General features: G+C 34.9%; 1 protein-coding gene across 3 annotated transcripts in view; it reads right to left on the reverse strand.

The window, feature by feature from the left end:
* The window catches only part of APAF1 (apoptotic peptidase activating factor 1), a 37,619-nt gene continuing 16,820 nt past the window's right edge, over positions 1-20,799 (reverse strand). For 2 of the 3 annotated variants that reach the window (XM_035551780.2, XM_050708086.1), the window contains 14 exons: positions 18,812-18,937; positions 17,841-17,972; positions 15,569-15,694; positions 14,340-14,498; positions 13,939-14,067; positions 13,038-13,163; positions 12,103-12,222; positions 9,528-9,653; positions 9,072-9,197; positions 6,535-6,654; positions 6,132-6,257; positions 5,216-5,341; positions 4,622-4,768; positions 1-1,646 (listed from right to left, as the gene is read on the reverse strand). In XM_035551780.2, coding sequence (XP_035407673.1) covers positions 1,503-1,646; positions 4,622-4,768; positions 5,216-5,341; positions 6,132-6,257; positions 6,535-6,654; positions 9,072-9,197; positions 9,528-9,653; positions 12,103-12,222; positions 13,038-13,163; positions 13,939-14,067; positions 14,340-14,498; positions 15,569-15,694; positions 17,841-17,972; positions 18,812-18,937 — 1,833 coding nt within the window. In that variant the 3' untranslated portion in view covers positions 1-1,502. The remainder of the gene's footprint in view (positions 1,647-4,621; positions 4,769-5,215; positions 5,342-6,131; positions 6,258-6,534; positions 6,655-9,071; positions 9,198-9,527; positions 9,654-12,102; positions 12,223-13,037; positions 13,164-13,938; positions 14,068-14,339; positions 14,499-15,568; positions 15,695-17,840; positions 17,973-18,811; positions 18,938-20,799) is intronic. The other variant, XM_035551781.2, reaches the window with a different exon arrangement.

The following is a 20,799-nucleotide window of genomic DNA, read 5'->3' on the forward strand; positions in this document are numbered from 1 at the left end:
ACTCGCACTCAAGAATTGAAATTCATAATTTCAGCCAATATTACTTGGATTATCTTTATTGAATGCTGTACTTACTTAGAATACAAAACATTACATTTTTTTCTATCAAATTTTTTCTCTTTACATTTCTGCCAGCAGTACTTTAATTACCCCGACCCGTATTCAATAGCACCTTAGAAACAGTGGAATTTCAAGTTAGAAAAGAGGAAAAAAATGATTGTCAAAAACAGGCAGATATTAAGAATGTATATTAAATCTTCTGTAATGCGCACAAAAATTACTAGAAGTGAGAATTTCACTATTTAGTATCACTTGATACACACTTACTAATGTACCTTTGGCAATCAAGTATTTAAATGAAGTGTTCTACTGCCATCAACAAAAATATGAAAATCGTGACATTAATGCTTGTGCAGTTGATCATAGTAGTTGAGAGGCAACTTACTAGAACAAGACTTACTGGCACCTAAGAAAAAAAGTTAACTAATTATTCACAAAAGATATGTCAAGTACAATTATTAAGTACAAAATGTCAAAGATTCTAGCCCATATAGAATCTATAAATAGACTGTAAAAAATAAAAATAAAAAAATCACATATTACCAGGAAAGAGAGCCCTGTACAAAGAATCTGATGTAAACAAAGCTGACAACAATAAAATGTCTCCATTGCGTACAGTGATTAACTGAATGGTAATTTCAAAAGGACAAATAACCAAAATTCACACTTTCTAATATTTTTCAATATAACTCTTTTAAAGAATTTCCAATCTCAGTTTAGCTGGTTAGTTCTGTTCATCCTCTGAATGGATACGTGGCACAATCTCTTCCACTTGAATTCCAATATCCCTTCAGATTTTGCCTCGAGCAAACAGAACTCAAGATGTCCCCCTTAACAAGAAATAGCTCGTACATGTTACAATACACTTTTATCTCCACAAGGTTAGAAGCATGAAGGTTCTCACTGAAAGAGGGAAGCAATGCTGCTGTAAACTGAACAGCTACTTGATTTGTTTTGAACTTGAAGCACCAAGATATTTCATTTTTCAAATGAAGGATGTCTCCAATTCTTTCCATTCTGTTGTAAACGAAAAACCTTGCATCATAGGAAACTTTTTTTCTTATCGTACAGTTGTGTCCATGACTAGAGAGCATTTAGCCATCAGCCTTAGCACAAAATACATTACCTATTACATTCCTATTATTTTTTAATTATTAACTTCACCTAATTTGAATAAATCTTAATAAAATTTTGTTACAAAATTGGAAGCAATATACTTAAGATGCAAATCAGAACTTAAATATTATAATAATGCTTATTAAAAACAAAATTAAATGCAAATTAATTTGCCAAAACGTGCACAAATGTACATAAATATGCATGAAAACATCATGAATGCAACACTGCAATATAATTCACAGCTTAATGAGACAAAAAATTAGCAGAATTTGTTTCCAGCTCAAAAAAAAATGAATTAATCTCTGCAATGTTCAGCCCACTAATCACAATTTCTGTAATACATAAAGAATACCAAGATTATCAACAGTCACGTACACTTTGAAATCAGGGGACACGTGTATTGACTTAAGGTTAGTTCCATTTGTGTAGAACGTTTGTAAGGATTCTCCAGTAGTTACATTCCACCACTGTAAAATAAAACAATACACTTTCAGTTAGTTAAAGTACGGTTAGAATAAATCATATAAAAAGGCCTAGCATGGCTAGCCCAATTGACTGCTTTCCTCGCAGAGGTAGAACTAAGGGAGAAAAACACAAGCAATCTTAAATAGAAGAGGTTTAGCAAAAGACTAATTACTAGAGATATAAGACTTTCAGACGAAAAGAAACTTCAAAAAGATTGAAGCTGTTCAATTTAAGGAACACATATAAAACAAATTCAGGCACTGCTCTTTCATAAAATACAATCAATAGAAGTAAACTGTAGCACAGCTAATTTTTTTTTTAAGATTATGTATTTTTATACAACCAAATGAATACACAAAACTTATTGCCATACAGTATAACTGAAACTATAGCTAAACTGAAAAAAAAAAAAAAAAAAGGCAAACCAAAAAAACCCACACACTTCACTGGAATCACAAAAGGATTAACCATTTATACAGATTAACCTTTTTCAGTTATGTCAGCAGGACAGACTTTTTTCCAGTTAGTCTGTACATCCTTTTTTGTTGTTGTTGTTTAGGCTGTACAGTAAGCAGTAGTAACAAAAAACAACCTTCTACCAACAGTTTATTCCATGCCTGTAGAATCGTTTCACATTTCTTATACTGCTCTCAGAAGAACTGGAGACCACAATGAACCGAAATCAGTCCAGCAAAAACCTTTTACTTGTTCCAATAAGAAGTCTACCCTCTATTGTTCCAATATTTGAGTGCAGTAGAAAAATACTGAAACAGATTACCCTTAACTTTGATTACCTTTGACAAAAGCAGCTGACGTTACTACTTTTGAACTTATTTCATGAAGTATGTAACGATAGTAGTTGTGTGCATAATTCAGTTTTGTAACTACACAGCTATGTTTTGATTAAAAATACCTTTCCCAAAGTGTCTGTTATTTAATGAATCATTTGTTTAAAGGTATGTTCCATGGAGCATAATCTAACTCTGCTCGATCTTCTGACGTACAAACTCCTGAAACATTTCAGACTTTCACTGACTAGGATCTCCCTTTAAAAAGGGGTTTGTATGGGTGTGTTTGCATGCACATCATACTCATCCACCTGTAGATTTTGAAAGAAAAACAGTAATACAATACTTTGAGAAGACACGGTGACAGAATCTGTTCTCAGTGACGAGAAAATGGCATTTGCCATTCCAATTTTCAAAAAAGGGAAAGGACAACCCTGGGAAATACAGGCCAATAATCCTCACTGCAGTCCCTGGCAATATTATGTAACAAGTTTTCAGGAAGCCATTCCAAGGCACATGAATGACAAGACAGCAGTCATTAACAACCAGCATGGATTTACCAAAACAAATCATGCCAAACCACCCAGCTGACTTCTATGACATTAATGGTGGCTCTGTAAACACCACGGCAAGAGCAGTGGATGTGATTTACCTTAACTATAGTCAGGCCTTCACTATGGTCTCCCATATTATCTTGTAGTCAAACTGGAGAGATAAAGACTGGGTGGGTGGAATATATTGTAGGTGACAAACTGGGTGGACTGCTAGATTCAAAAAGCAGCAATTTAGTCACTGTGTGTTGAGCTCCCTCCTCCAGTACAGGAAAGAGGCTGACAGACTGCAGCAAGTTCAGTACGTGGCCACTGAGACGGCTGGATGCCTGGAACAGGTCGTAGAAGAGAGATAGAGTATTGAATATGTTTAGCCTGGAGAAGGCTAACTGCCATCTTCAACTACCAAAAAGATGGTTAGTGATGACAGAGCCAGACTCTTCTCTCAGGGCCCAGAGAGCTCCCTGTTTCGGTTGGAGGGGCAAAATTTGTCAGGGCAAGGCCCTAAGCAATCTTACCTAACACTCTAAACAACTGGCTGGATTAGATGAGATCCAGAGGTCCCTAACATCCTAAACCATTTGACGACTAAGAACCGTCACAACACCATACTTTGTAACCACAAGACAAAACAGGAAGGAAACTACAAACAGGATGCATGCCTTATTCTTTAATAAGAAATGAATGTCAGAAAATGTTTTCAGTGCAAAATTAGACAATTCAATGGTCTTTGTTTAGTGGTTACTACCTGACTTGAAAGAATTAGTCTGGTAGCACAACCAATGGTCATCCACTGACCAACAATCAACTACCCTTCGGCACTTTGTGAAATGAGAACTCCACAAATGGTCATCCATCCATCCATCCATCCTACCCCTCCTTGGTCTCTAGCTGTTGGTACATGTGCACACACATGCACACACACACACACACCACTTCAACTAAGGTGTTAGCTACTGCATGAGGGGAAAAAATAAAACTCATGAGAAATTTAAAATTATGAGGAACCCAATTCACAGACTTAAAGACAGACCTATGCTTTTCCTGTCTAGTAGTTTCTCAGTTCTCTAGTTCTCTAGTTTCTAAGTTCCAACATACCATTTTCCAATAGTTACCCATAGAATGTCTTTCAAGGCAGAATATTCCCACTTGCAATTCCTTCTGAATTTTATTTATGAAAAAAATTAAAACTCAGTTATCTTAAAAAAAAAAAAAAAAAAGGAGCATTTTTCTGCTCATTAGAAAGAACATATTGCTGCTGAAATTGAGTGGATATTAAAGCAAACAGAAATGACTGAGATCCTTAATATTAAAAATGTTAATGAAGGGCTTTGCTAACAAAATTCTCAAGTTCCTAATTGTTTCTTGAACTCTGTGAGCAATAGCATTTATGGAGTTCAAAAACCAACTCCATCCTAGAAGTCTGAAGAATTCTTAAGACATATTCAAGGAGCTTTCAGATTGGAGAAGAAAAGTGAAAAGTGCCAGACAATCACGAAAATGGAGTGGTCTTGTTTTAAGTAAAACATGTAAGGTTTGTTTGTTTTAAGCATGTAAGATTTGTGTTTTCCTTTAGAATTATCAGTGCATTGCCTTTTAATTAGGTATGTTAGAATATTTTATTATTTCAGGGCTTACCTTAAGATAGCCTCCAGATGACACAAGCATCTCACTGTCAGGTGAAAATGAGAGGTCAGTTACCCAACCACCATGTGTTGGTTCTCCTTCATCTACAGTAACTGGGGAGCAGAAGTGAAGTAATCCGCCTGTTAAAATGTCCCAAATCTAAGACAGAGAAAAAGTTATGTATACAAGTGAGCTTAGGAAAAAAAAATCTCCAGTAAGGAAAGCTGAAATATGTGTTCCCGTGCTATTATTATCTTTTTTTTAAATAAATATTCTATTTGAAGTGACAGACTAACCACCCAAAATGGGCTCCCATCTTACCACTGTATCATATTTGCAGAACTTAATCATACATGCAATTCACAGTAGGATTGCCAGTAAATCATGTGAATCAGTTCCTCAGCATTCATGGAGCATAAACCTATTAATATGTTTACAAACTACTGTCTCCCTGTATTAACATGCAAAGTATCTTTGTTATTTTCAACTGTCTGATATTCACTACAACGTTAATTAATTAGACATGCAGAACACAAACTATTAGAATTCTTTAGTATGAGAACTATCAATTGAATTATAAAATAAACAACAAGGTAAAAGCAGTACCCTTATATCTCCTTTGTCATCCCCAGTGGCTAGTAATTTGTTATTAGGAGAGAAAGTACAGCACCGCACACAGGCTTCATGACCTTTCAGCTCATGAAGAACACATAAGCTTTCAAAGCTCCATATCTAAATTAAAAAGAAGAGTAAAAACAGAAATTTTACAAACAATTATGATTTCATCCACTTTTTCTATAAAAGGTTTAGTGTTCAAATGTACAAAGTACTTTATACATATATAGGCATATATGTGTGTTTACTTATGTATGGATTATACCATAGCCTGTTTCTTTTTATTAATCACACAAGAATGCATTTGCTACAAATTACAGAACCAAGTGTGAACATATTTTTCGTTGGAATATGCTCTTTAATGCAACTGATTCGTTTATAAGGAAGTTCACAGAATTGTCCCTAGAAAAAGGATTCATCAGTCAATTCAAAACCATATTTAAAAAAGCTAATGGGACACTTTAAAAAGCTAATGGGGTAGCCCCAGAACATTTAACATTTCACTACTTTTTGAGCCTAGCTTCTGAACAGAAATGATGCCAGCAACTATGGACAACACTTTCTCTAAAAGTTTCAGAAATTTTCTTAATTTATATTTCCAAATTATATCACTAGGCTATTAATAGAGAAATCAATAGAGAAAAGTAAATGAAGTGTTCTGCACAGACTTCTGCATTAAATGTGTATTTTATTTGTATTGAGGTCACCAGGACAGCCTCAAATTATATCCAGATCAATTCTGAATGCCTGTAGCAGCATTAGAAACATCTTCACACATATAGGAAACTTAACACTAGAAATACAACAGGATAACAAATAATCACCTGTTACCTCAAAATAAAAAGTATAGCAGACATTTCAGGCCAAACAAGGTATTGTGTTTATTTTTGTATACAAAGCAACCAACCTTTGCAGTTTTGTCAGCAGAAGTAGATGAAAACTTCCTACCATCAGGTGAAACAGCACAGGAAAGAACAGCACCTCCATGGCAAGCAAAATCTTTTTCTGTGTTTCCAGTGATGATATTCCAAACCTACAAAATACAAAAGTACCTTATTTTTCCACTATAACACTAAAAAAAAAAAAATTAAAAGCATTCATCTTACAGGACAATGCATAGGAGATAAAGCTCAGCTTTTGCTAAAATGTAACAATATAAATCTTACTAGAAATAGAAAACATATTTTGTCTTAAGTCTCTGAGGCTTCCATTTTAAGATCAATAAACTGTATAAATAAATATAATAAAAATACAATAAAAAGATAGCAAAATGTATTACACAATTTATCAATAAACAATCTTTTACTTACCTTAACTGTTCCATCAAATGACCAAGAAAGAAGTTTTGCATTTTCCAGAAGCCTAAAGTCCTTGATAGCTTCCTTGTGCCCTCTTAGAAACACACATTCGTTCAGCTGCCAATTCCATACCTAATTATAAAGATGGAATACTTTAAATATATATATATATCAAACATAACTGAAGAATGAAATAGCTGATTTATTTTAACCCACAAGAAATACAAAAAGGTTTTATGGAGATGGCAACTTATTAAAAGGTAAGATATTGAAGAGGAATGCTATAATACTTAATAATCAACCTATGGGATAATTTGCTTTAATATATTGATCATTGAAAAGTATGAAAGAAAACTGTTTCCCTGTAGTATACACAGAAACTGATTTTTTGAAGTGAATGTGATGCTTAATTGCTTGCCAGCCAAAAGAGTCAACTGTATCCTGGGGTACATCGAGCATAGCACAGCTAGCTGGTCAAGGGAAGTGACTGTCTACTGCGCTGGTGTGGCCTCACCTCAAGTATTGAGTACAGTTTTGTGCACCACAATATAAGGGCATAAAAGTATTAGAGAGCATCCAAAGGAGTGCTATAAGGATGGTGAAGAGTCTAGAGGGCAGGATGTATGAGGAGCAGCTGAGGTCCCTTGGTTTGTTCAGCCCAGAGCAGAGCAGGCTGAGGGGAGGCCTCATGGCGGCCTGCAGCTCCCTCACGAAGGGAGTGGAGGGGCAGGCGCTGAGCTCAGCTCTTTGGGGACAGCGACAGGACCCGAGGGAACGGCAGGAAGCTGGGACAGCGGAGGGTCAGGCTGGGGGTTAGGGAAAGGTTCTGCACCCAGAGGGTGGTCAAGCACTGGGACAGGCCTGACCACCAGACAAATGGTCTGATTTCTATATTGTCCTGTGCGGAGCCAAGAGTTGGCCTCAATGATCCTTGCGGGTCCCTTCCAACTTGGAATATACTGGGATTTTATGATTCTATAAAAACTTAGTGGTAATTAAAAAAAAGGCAAAACCATCATTTTCTAGGCACCCCAAAAGTTTTCCGCTTTCAACCTCTGATTACTGCAATAAATACATTTCTGTTATCTGGAAGACCTCATACTTTTCTATACCTGATTTAGATTTCTTTTGTATTTTTAAAGTGTACTTTTAATGCAATATCATTTCAGTTTGTTTTGATAGCAAAATGACATTCCTATTTTTAATTCAACTATTCAATGAAAATTGAAGAAGTGTCATTTTATCTTACAGAAGCTATTCAACCTCAATTTAATTTAAATAGCGATGATTTAATTGCTTTTCAAATTAATAGGCTTTCTGCATCAAAGAAAGAACAGTAACCAAACGTGTTCAGATGACAACTGGAGCACTGTCCACTAGGGGGAGCTGAGGACCTAGGCAAAACAGCACCCACATCAGAAAAGGTGATAAACGGGCGAGCTGACCGTACTACTACTACCTTAACTAGTAGTGAGTGAGTGCCATAGCGAAGGCAGTCAAGCTAGCCTCAGATCCTCAAGTTCTGTGCAGTCAGAGCAAAACAAAAATCGAAGTAGGACATAGCATAGTCTATATATACATTAGCAAGTAGGTAGAAGAGAAGTTGAAATAGATTGCTGAGCAAAACAGTGCTCGAGGACCAGCATCCATGGGGATTTTGGAGGTTTTATTTCAAACTCAAGTTTGGTTGTATTAACTGAATGTCCATACGTAGCTGGAGTACGCACACTTTAGTTCACTTTAGGAATCCTGTCTGCATACCTGCAACTGTGCTGCAAGTGCAAACTAAAGCACAAAGTATAAAGGACCAGGAGATTCACTTCAAAAGTGCATCCCTGATATGAGCTCTAATACTAGTTTAGTAGCTAGGCTTAGTTTATTAATTTGAGCCTACGTTAGTGCAGTCATTCTATGTGTAGCTAGTATCTGTACTCAGCACCAGCCCACTCAGAGATGGGTCTTTTAATCCTATTCCCTTACATAATATAGGAGAGCCCACTGACAGACCTACGATACTTAGCCAATTCCGGGTTGCATCCCAAACCCTTCACTTATGTAATCTGAACTGTTATCTTGTTCGAAAATTAATCTTTCTTTTCACCCAACTGACAGGAGCTGATTCTATCATCCACAGTATTAAAAACAGAACTGTGTAATACTCATTAGTCTGTAGGGTATAAATAGAGGGTACAATTTCTAGAGCCCCTTGCCTCTGTCTGGTGCTCTAACTTGCTGCTTCCTGTTTCTGGTCATCCAGAGAAAAGTAACTTTTTATTTTCAATTCCTTGGCAACAAATAAATTACTCGCTATAGCATCACTTGCAAATTGCAAAAGCTGGAAAGCATCAATTAAAGCAACAACAGAACCAAGAGCACCAACTTACCCTAACACAACATAAAGATGCTCCATTCAAAATGCACAGAACCAAAATAGTTCCACACGCAGAATACAGTAGACATTGACTAAGTTTACATTAGGTATAGTAGAAAAGATGGTTTTAAATGACCTTTTGGGTACAATATAATCTTTTAAAATATATCTTCCAAACCTGTATGACTGCGTCATGAGCACTTGAAATCAGAGTCTGACAATCAGAGGTAAATCGACAATGCTGCACGGATGTCCTGTAGGCCTCCCGGTATTTCAGAACTTTCCCATCCAACAACTGTAATACCTTAACAATGAAGAATGCAATAAATCTATTTACTTTACATAGTTTATAGAAAGGAAGAGAAGAACTTCTAAATTCTTTTTAATTAATAAAGAGACTAAATACATCATTCTCAGTCAATGCAAAAATTGCATGAGCTCAGTACTTGGTAAAAAGAAATGCAGAGCTACGTTATTAATATTACCTCTGAATTATTGGCATTTCAGCAGCACTCAAATGTAAAAACTTTAATGTACTATACTAAAGAATATGATTGTAGAGTCATTAAAATGACAATCTTTTATTTAAAAGTATTTTTTCCTATTGTTTTAAATAAAGTTTACGATATAATACCTTTACTGTTCCATTCTCCTGTCCAAATGCTGCAAATTTTAGATCTTCACTTAAGCAACAGCAGCAAATTAGGGATTCCTGAGGTTCTGTCTGCATAATAACGTTGTCTGTATTTCCATTAATGAGCTGCAAGACAGGAAGTTAATTAAGTTAATAAAATATTTTAAAATGTAAAGTAAAATAAATTACAAGAGAGAGCTAAGAATGGTAAGAGAATAGTTTGTCAGCTTCTAAAATTTGAATTATCTGGATCAGTTACTTTCATAAATCAACTTCTTTAAAGGTCAGTGTAACCACCTCCAAAGAACGCTCTCTGAATGGGAGAAGTTTACAGAAGGAAGAACACCTCAGTATTAGAAGGCTTTTAAAAGTCTGAATACAGAAAACAGTAACTTAACGTGTTATTCCTAGATTTCAAAAGCCATATAAGAAGCTCTGAGCTCAAAGCTACTTGCCAGCCAGATTTTCCAATTCATGCCAAACAGAGCAGAAGCATGACTTAAAGCTTATTAGCATATACAGTGCACCAAATTTCAACTCAGTGTTGCCCTCAAATTAATTCTCCAGGGGGAAGAAAAAAAAATCTTTAGAATACAATGATTTAAAAAAAAAAATCTACCAGTATGATGTATTTAAAAACAACCATACAGTACATCAAAAGGTGACTAGGAAATCGTTTCTGAGAAATTACTAATTTACTAATTGCAAAAGGTAAAACATCACAGTTATGAGAAAAACTACAGATGTGATAGTAGAGATTTACTGTGGAATTACAGTACATATGCTTAACTGCAATTTGTCTTTTCGGTCAATTTCTCTTCTTGCACGAAGGTGAAAAATCTATTCTCTTACTACAATAAAGTCTTCTCTCATGACTGTACCTCTCCAGGATGTCAAAATACTGTATTTAGGGCAGCAAATCTAAGTACCAACTTCCTCAAGGAAAAGGTTCAACTAGAAAGCCATAATAGAAATATACTACTAATAGACACACACCTCAGGTCTACTAATTTAGATGGCAGTCAGATTACACCATTACATAGTAGTTTTACAGATTTTATAATTCTGGAAAATTAAAAGAATAGACTATCCTACACCCATTTACATGTGAGGAGTAATTCAACTCCATTCATTGTGTTTTTTTCTCTTCACTGTGGCTGTTACAGCTTCTTTTCTCACATATTTGAAATGTTCACACAAATTTTAATTTCAACATTTACTGCTTCCTGTTGGCTCTAAGTCAAAAATATCTTTATTGCCAAGGCTCTGATGGAGATACTTTAGTTATTTCTATATCTATATTATCTATTATTCAAATATCATCAATATTCCACTTAAAGTTTCCTTTTTTTTTTTTTTTTAAACAGGATTTTTAGGTAGAGTAAGAACTGGCTAATTTGCTGACAGGACAGACAAAAGACAGACAGAAAATAGGAAGAGAAAAAGAGGAAATCTCAAGGAACCCTAGGACTAGAAATAAAGACGATGGTCATGCTGATTAGCCACGATTACATAGCTTACGTGCTTGTGTCTGGCCAAACTAGGAGAAAGGACACGACCCTACACAAAGAGATTATCTGCACCATGTCCTGCAGGGCGGCAGAATCTATTCCAACACTCACCTACCTACATATCCAGCAATAAGAATTCACCGATTTCACAGGCCAGAACAAAGGTTCTACCCTAGACAGCTGCTGCTTCAGGCTAAATACCTGGAATAGCTACCTCATAGCCAAAGGCACAGCATTGCCCATTTTATGGCTTCACACACCATCAGTTTGCATAAGCAGCACTCTGCAACAAATACGAAAATGTTTTTGCTTTTGAACAGTTGTAATCAAGTAAAAGAATAACCTGAGTGAATAAGAAAAGAATAGCCTGATTGCCTTCACTTCAAAGAAAATCCTATCAACTGACATCATTTGATATATGAGAGAATCATGCTAAAAACAAACAAAACCAACAAAAAAAAAAGTCCGTGCTTTTGCTATCACAGAATGGCAAAAAAATGTCGAAAGTTGCTGTATTATTACTTGGCACACGGGGCGGTGGGGAGGAAGTCTCACAGTAAAAATAGTATATACACTATTAATGATTTTTTTTAGAACACAAAAGGCTCTTTGCTGTCCTAAGGCTACAGGCTGACGTGGGCTTATATGTATCATTTCCCCAGTTTGAAATTATTACTTCAGCAGTAGGTCTGATGCATTAGGTACCTGTGTTGTGTAACACCTTGTCTATGTGTACTGTACACTGTGCACATTGCTGTGCATGTCTAAGCACACTTCCAGGGCTCACAACCTCCCCAGTCTTGAAGAAAAAACAGTTTTGTTCCTCCACATCGAGCTTCAGTTCCTACATCAGTGTGGAAACTTCCCCTCAATCTTCAGTTTTTGCTTACTAAACTAGGCAGAGTTCCTAGAAATAAAAATGTTACCATACATTAAGAGTCATCTGCTACAGATTCAGCTGCTGAAAGTAACGAGCAAGCAGTTCTTTCAGTTCTTCCTCTGTCTCCTACTGAGATTTGCAGATAACATTCAAATGTACCAATGCATTGAGAAATACAGCTTACTTGTATATGCTTCTGATTGTAAATTGCCAAAATCATCGCTTCACCATTGTGAAATACAGTGTCTAGTTCACTTTTTAGCACAGCATCAGAAGACTTGCACACCTTGTTTGTTTCCCAAATCTGTTGAAGAACACATTAGTTTTATTTCATTAGTTTTATTAGTTATATTAAAGGAACAAGATATAAAACTTGCTGAGTACCTATAAATCTAAGTCATATAAACTTGCAAGTAACATTAACTGTAAAACAGTGAAGTTATCCTCCTTCTATATCTATTTAGTAGGTGAGGTTGTGCAATTACTATAGTGATTCCAATAGATGAAACAGAACTACTTTTTTTCCAAGGCTGACCAGCAGACTCCTCGGTATTTGGTATCATAGCTATACAGTCCACAATATTTCATTTCAAAGAGTGTTAAAATTCAATTACAATAAACATTAAGTACCGATTTCTATATTTCAATTGCTTTCAAAATGTTAAGAATGTTAAGTGTTAACTTGGAAAGAAGGAAACGTTACTTTGGTAAGCTACAGTTCAACTTACACAATTTTTAATGAGGCATTACAAATACAGGAATTTGTCTAAAATATTAACACACAAATATATCTAACAATGAAAGGAACATCAACTTTGTAAGCTTACAAAAGAACCCTCAAAGTAGTTCACAATTTTTTATTTAGATAAAACCTAAAACAAGATAGGTTACAATTACTCTTGAACAGCTATTGGACTTAAACATGCAAAAAAAAGGGGAACTCATTTTACTGTATATATAGATAACTTTATAATAATATTTACATTTATATTATATAAATATGTACCCATACATAATACCAAATACATGTTTGTATTATATATATGATTTTATAACAATTTAAACAAATAATATTATACACACATACACAAAATCATATTTTAAAAAAAGCGATCTTACTCGTATTGTCTGGTCATCAGAGGATGTCAGAAACAGAGATCCATCTGGTGAAAATGTCACACAGTGAACCCAGCTCATGTGTCCCCTGCAATCTGCTACTTTTGATAAGGATTTAATATTCCATAACTACAACAAAAATATGAAAGAAGAACTTAAATTGATTTAGATTGTATATTCAGGGAAAATAGTGCAAAACACAGAAGAAGTATACTTAATTACTATTTCTTCTAGTATTTTCTTACTTCTTACTCTGAAATCAGACAAGTAACAAGAACTGTGCCTGTTTATCACATTTTGATGGTCAGAGAAATGGAATCAGCAACCTCTTTGACTACTAAGAGAAATGAGGTGGGAGAAGAAATAACGAAATAGAAAGAACACCACATATCACTTGTTATAAAAACACATGTTGATCTGACCAAGTAGGTTGCAAAAACGAAACAAAAACAAACAAAGGCAAAACAAAGAGCCAGAAAACCCTGATACTTTACAGGCTTAGTTAGACAGGCTAGTCAAAGTTATTTCAGCTGTTGTATTCCTCTTTAGTGAACTGCCACATTCTGTAACAGTATATAAGAGGAAAGAAGGGTGTTTTGTTTGCTTGTGTTGAATTAAGTAACAGGAAGGTATATACTCTGCAGAGTGGTAACAGTAACTTTAACTAAATACAGTAGCCTGGTGGTTTTATATACAACTAAGCTGAGTGTATAGCTTTGAAGTATTATTTCCCAATTTACATTTTATATTTTAGAAGCAAACAAAAATTGTAACAATGAAGGACATTGAAAGCCTGTTAAAAGAGCTACATTTGTTTGAACTCTGCATACACAGAGTTAAAATGCATACAGATACAGACAAATGTATTATTTTATATTAGACCAAAAAAAAAAAAATCACTTACCTCAACAGAACAATGAGACAAAGCAACTGCTACTAACTCATCACCAGCGCAGAAGTCACAATATTGGATTGTACTGTGATGACTTACGATGACTTGCGTTAACAAATTGCTTGTTTTAACATCAAAAAGCTGTGAATACATAATTGCAATACTTAGCACAGTTGGAATGACTTCACTGCAAACATAGTTTATCTACTCAGCAGCATACAACTTCAAATCTAAAACGTATTTCTCTCAGTCAATGCTTGTCACCCACATATTTTTACTTAACACACACTTAAAACTATGCAACTTATGTCTGAAACATCTAGGTGGCCTATAATATAATCTTTATTTGTAATTTTGATCTAGATAGTAGTATACTAACTACCTCTAGTAAATTATTAACGTGAGGTACTTACCAAAAGTTTATTTTTGGCGACGGCCAAAATCATGTCACTATTTCTGGACCAAGAGCAACATTTTACTAAAACCTCCACATCATCTTGCTCATCTGCATTTTGGAAGAAATCTTTTATCTCAATAGTTTTCAGTTCATTTGCTGAGCGCACTTCCCAAAGCTTCAGGAAAAAAATATAGAAAATACATGAAATCTCTGTTTACTGCTGAGGATAAAGAATACAACAGGGAAGAGCTATCTCCCAATCACTTCTATGGAGGAAAGCGAGGAAGACACACACACACACACACACACACACAAAAACCACCACCAACAACAAAAAAAGAAGAGAACAGAAAGGAACACCAAAACAACCCTTTGCTACTTTCCCACTACCCCAATCAACAAATGGCATTAAATATTCACATGCCCAGATGGCCATCTCAACCTCTACTCTGCAAAAGAATAAAAACAAAAATAACATCTGCTCTGCAACTCTATTTAATAAAGCCCACTCACAATGAGAAATCTGGTATACATCCAGTTTTGTACCCTAATTTCACAGAGGCACCTGCCAATGAATTAGAGTACTTCTGTATCCTCCACCACAACTTTCCTTCTGAATGACAACAGCTACTGCAACCCTTCTTTCCCAACTTCTTTTCAGCAACTCTACAGAAATATGTTTTAAGAACTGCAATTCTGGAATAGCATAGATCTGTTGCAGCCAAAGGCAGTAAAAACAAATCTTACATTCTAAGGAAAAACAAAACAAAACCCTCTCAAATTCTCTTCTGGTACACACATGGCAAACAGCGCACAAATTACTTTTAATACTTATGTCTACTGATGGTTCATTTTCAGAGATGACAGACGTTTCAACTAAAATTAAAAAATATACATATGTATATATATATATTAACATTTTTTGTTTAAGTAAGTTTCAAAACACCCTCCACCCTTGCTTTCTTAGCCACGTACATTTTTTCAAAAAGATGGTGAAAAGTAAAAATGATTCAAAATGAAGCTAGGTAGAATTTGTTTTGAACAGTAGACACCCAACTTTTTTTCTGGTAATGGACAAGCCTGTTCAAAGTTTTGCATTAAAAATAGTACCAATACTCAACTGTTTCAGGGTTTAATTCATTAAAATCTAATTATGCAAATGCAGAGCTTTCTTATACATATTTTGCATTTTATGAAAAAAAAAAAATCAAACCAAGCAGTTGATTTAACAAATATGCTGTGTACCTTTACTGTTCCATCTGTTGAGCAGCTGGCAACATATTCATCATTTGGCGAAAATCTACAGTGATTGACAGAATTTACATGACCAAACATCGTATTTCTACAATACTTTCCCTTCAGATCCCAAAGCTGCATGAGAAACAAACAAATAAATATCATTATATTCATGAACTGTTCCAAGATAAATTTGAAAAGAGAAATTTCTCTTCAAAGAGAAATTGTTCTCTTCAAATTGTTTCTCTTCAAAGAGAAATTTCTTTACTGAAAGTATTGTGCAGCATTGGAATAGGCTGCCCAGGGAAGTGGTTGAGTCACCATCCTGGAGATCTTCAGGAAACATGTAGTCTACATGTAGTAGCATGGTTTAGTGGTGGACTTGTCAGTACTAGGTTAAAGGTTGGAACAGACGATCTTAGAAGTCTTTTCCAACCTGAATGATTCTATGATTCGCACAGTTCACATTCTTAAAGTGCACTGGCAACCAAATCCTCAAACATTTTTTCTTAGTTTTACCCACATGCTCACAGACTTTACACTATGCCTGAGGCTCCCCCACAAATTATTTCAATCTGCTAGCTTGCAAGAAAATTATTCACATCAGTATTACATAGAACATTTTGTACAGTGAGGACAAGGCCCTTAAACAGGGCCTGAAATTTTCTTCAGACTGAAGAATAAACTTTGTCTTGCCTTTCTTTCAATTTCAAAGTTCAGAATTACATAGCTTATATACAATAACTAAAATGAAATCTCTCAAGTTATTCTTGGATTACTGCATCCTTATTAATAAAGACAGAAGAACATTCCACGTGTTTAGGGCCACGTGCACACACAGACTGTTTTCCAAGCCTACAGCCCACACTTTCTTTCTGTTTCCAAATTTCTTCCCCTTCTCCTATATAAATGCAATACACTTGACTGCTCAAGTGAGAGTTCAAAACAAGAACAATTATCTGGACAGTGTTCTCTGAAAACAATCAGGTCTTTTCAACTATTATTACTATTCGATTCTATTATTGTGCATACTTCAGTTCTGTCATTCATTCCACATGAAAACTGTTGAACAGTCTAAAACTTCAGCCACATTTACAGCATGAGAGTGGTCATTTTAAACAGGTTTGTTCTAAATCTATTTGTTCCAAGATGTAAGTTTCTGGCAACAAACACATCTCTCAGGACATCCAGGTCAGCACAAAAGCCTCGTCTTTTCATCTTGATATTGGCTCCTTAAGTCTATTTTAACTCCAATTTACACAAACACATGCTCTTGCCAGAACGCTTCAGATGAAATTTCACATTGCAATTAAAACATCTCACAGCCTGCTACAACTGGAAAAGGCAGTCCTGCTCCCTCCAAAACACCCACACCTCACTGTCTATTCCCAGCATTTCTCTTGTACTGACACTGGACAGTGGAGCCACTACAGGGAACTAAAGAGAAAACCAATCCCACCAGAACTGGCTCCTTGAACCATACTATGCAGAGTAAGATCAGTACATGCATTGCAACAAATGCAAGACAGACTGCAAGCATAGTAGGTCCATCATCTTCAGTACCAGTAAACTATTTGATTTGCCCAACTGTGCTGTGAAATTCCACCCTTATCCAACAGCCTAAGTCATCCTTCATTCTCCTTTTTTCCCCCTTCCTCAAATACAGACTTCAGTTACCTTGTTTCTGCTCTCTCTGTACACATACCGCCTCCCAGTCTGAACAATGTCAGGGGCTAACCTGACAAATCTCATTTTGATTACTCTTATTTTGCTGGCTTCCACTTTTATTTCTTTACTATGCCCTATGAATTTAGGAAAGAAAAAAAATTACACCTGCTACACTTCCATAAGGTAAAATTTTTAATCCTTCAGCACCCAGGGTGGATGTTTGGTTGGTTGGTTGCTGTTTTCCTGATGTTTTTTTTAAACACTCAAAATGTTTAAAATCTTAAATTTCTGCTTCATTTTTTATTTTGTTTTTAAGCAGGTATTCCACTCCCAAACTTTCCCATTCCACCCTCTAAAAGTCTTGCCAAGAGTCCCTATCGTTGTACCCTACTAGTAAGGATTTGTTTATTCTCTTTCAGTAAGCATGAACATTTCTTCTATTCTGCCTTGTTGAAATCCAGTGACAGAGCTGCGGTAAGTACTCCTGATCTATTTCCTTCTCTCTTCTTTAAGTTAAAAAAACTAATTTACAATGTTTGAAGTACATTTATACAACAACAATTAGTCTGTTGTGGTTATTCTTATGCTGCTAATCATAACCTTTTCCACTTACTTTGATGAAAGTATCATTTGAGCACGTGGCTAAAAGATACTGACCACTTCTGTTATTGAACTGGCAGCAATTGACCTGCTCTGTGTGTTCTTCATATATGTGCATACACTTGCCTGTTCTTGAATTCCAGATCTAGACAGAATTGAAGGACAAAAAACACTTTAAAATATATTCAGTGTACTTGATTTACAAATATACATATATAAACTATGCTGAAATACAAATAATGTCCTAAAATGTTCTCAATTACACATCGAAAATGTTTGGAAGAGAAATAGAAAACATGTATATTTATATGTAGGCACAAAAAGCTGTAATTTTAAATTCTTTCCACTAATGTAGCCGAGATAGAGATATATACACTTTTCAAGATAAGAATCAGAACACAGTATCTACAGTCAAAGTTTCTAATGACAAAGTGTCTACGACCAAACAGAACTGATCTGGTCTTGTTAAAATTCAGGTTTAGCTTATTATTAATTATACAAACTTTCATGGCAAAGTGTTTGAACAATTTAGAAATCAAAGGGGAAGAGGAAAAATCATAGTTCAGATTAGAATCTGAGAAAGACTAGAATATCAATCAAGGTTTTGCTGCAATACTGAAGAATTAAAAATAAACAAATAACTCATATATACCAGAAAAATAACATGAAAAAAGCTTTATGGGCATTCACATTATGTTATGGACAGGATTGGACTCATACATTATGCTCTACTTAAAATGAATCACCTGATAATACAAGGAAAATAAGCATCATACATACAGAATTGCAACTAACATAACTTCATTATAACTAACGAAGTATGCTTAATGTAACAAGGACGAGTTTTTTGTTTTGTTTTTCAACATCAGGTTTAAGACCGTTTTTAAAAAAAAATTAGTCCTAAGACTCTCTTCTGTTTGAATTGGTTAAAACTGAAATCAGAACTATCGCACTGAAAAAAAAAAAAGTTTTCCATTTCCTTACCTTCACTTTTTTATCAGCTGAACAAGTTGCTACATACTTATCATCTACAGAGAAAGCGCAACAGAGTATTTCATCTTCATGAGCAGTTATTTCCAGCAGCATCTCTCCACTTTCTGTCTTAAACACCTGAAGAAATACAATAAAGAATGAAATCTTGTAACTGGCATATAATTTTGAAACCCACTACGCAAGTATAAGTTTGTGTTCCTTCAAACAGATCTCTACACTCTTCATTAAATTGGTTGCATTTTGAAAGCATGTATAATTTCAAGGTAACATAAAAACATTTAATTGGAGCTTCAGTTTTGTAAAGATAATAGAAATTGTTAGGGAAAGAAATACTGAAAAATTATTTTTAAAAAGCTTCTGTACGCATTACGTTTCATTAATGACTTTTTCAACCCTTTAAGCCTAAGTCTAAACCTAAGTCTTCTAGCATTTAAGCCTTTTCTACTCTTTAAATCTAAGTCCATGCCCTCTCTCATTTTAAGAATAACTGCACAAAACAACATCTATTAACAAAACCTAATCTGTTATTAAAAGTACAAATTCCAGGTTGATATATCATGATATTCTTCTGATGAAAGAAAGAATTTTAACAGCAACTGATGATTTGGGGAAGAAGGAGGAAAAAAAGGTAATAGTAAGAAGTTGTACAGAATGACACAAATCTGTCTTGATCTGGAAGAATAGAGCACTTGGGAAGAAGTACTACAAATTAATCGTTTTTCCCCAAATTGTGAGATTTTGCTTTACAAGTGTGAAAAAAATCAAGTCATCCTTTCCTTTACAAGGGTACATACTCCTAAGTTATGTAAACAAATCACAAGCTCTTCTTTACAGCAGCATTCATGATGCTACAATTGTAAAGTCCCTATTTTTCCCACACTTTTTTTCATCAAACGGGAATATAATAATGTAATATAGTTGGTATTTGTTAAAACAAGAAGATAAATATCAAAGTAAAAGGAAATCTAAATTTACAGTAAATTCTGTGGAATATCTATTCTTAATCTAATGCTATATTTGATTCCATGGAAACAGTAGTAGTAGTTTTAAAACTTGAAAAACATTAGTTTTATTTCCATGCCACTATTAGGAAAAACACAATAAGTTCAAAGTTAAACAATGTAAAAATATTATTAATTTTACAATTATTTCTTTCATGTAAGTTTAGGTTAAATGCAGTCACAATCCACAAATTTTACTCTTTTTTTGCTAGAAAAATCAAGAAAAACAAGAAAACTGCAGTCTTAGTAATGAGGCCATGAAGGACAGAAGCATGGCACAGTAACTTCAACAGAGCATAAAACTAGTACATACACCAAGTATCTCCTTAAGTGGATGCCACGTAGAAGCCAGCAAATAAAAGAAACAAACGAACAACAACACACTAAATAGGCAAATGAACAGCAACTAAGGACCACTCAATATTTTTACTTCAGTACTGAACTTATCAAGCATCCAAAACAATACCAAAGGCTTGCAGAAAAGTTGCTCTTTACCCTTACCTTTGTCTGTCTGGAATATGGATACTTTACCAGGTTAGTGGCTGGCTGATTGCTAGTTTTCTCAAGAGCTGTCTGGCTCCCCTCCAGGCAGACTGCTGGCAAATTTGGATTAGTCACTTTCCTCTCTGTCTCCCCATATCCACTTCCTAAGCACTTTGTACCTGTTTCCCATCTACTACTGTCCTCAACTTCTGGGGCTCATTTTTATCCATTTATAGATTTACTTCTTTCACATAAGAAAATTTACTTACTAAGCACCAACGTAGTATAACATCCATTACAATCCCATGGAAATTTCAGAGCTGTAACTAAAATGTCTTTTCAGTTCTGTAGAAAATCCACTATGATGGGAAATATTTTTGCAAACAAACAGAAAACATGCTGGGATGTATTTCTTTGGCTGTTGGCTTTCTTGTATCATTAAAAGGTATTTCATGTTCATGTATTACACTGGTTAGAGTAAAAACCCTGACATCA

Source organism: Cygnus atratus, chromosome 1, assembly GCF_013377495.2.
Source record: "Cygnus atratus isolate AKBS03 ecotype Queensland, Australia chromosome 1, CAtr_DNAZoo_HiC_assembly, whole genome shotgun sequence".
NCBI lineage: Eukaryota > Metazoa > Chordata > Aves > Anseriformes > Anatidae > Cygnus > Cygnus atratus.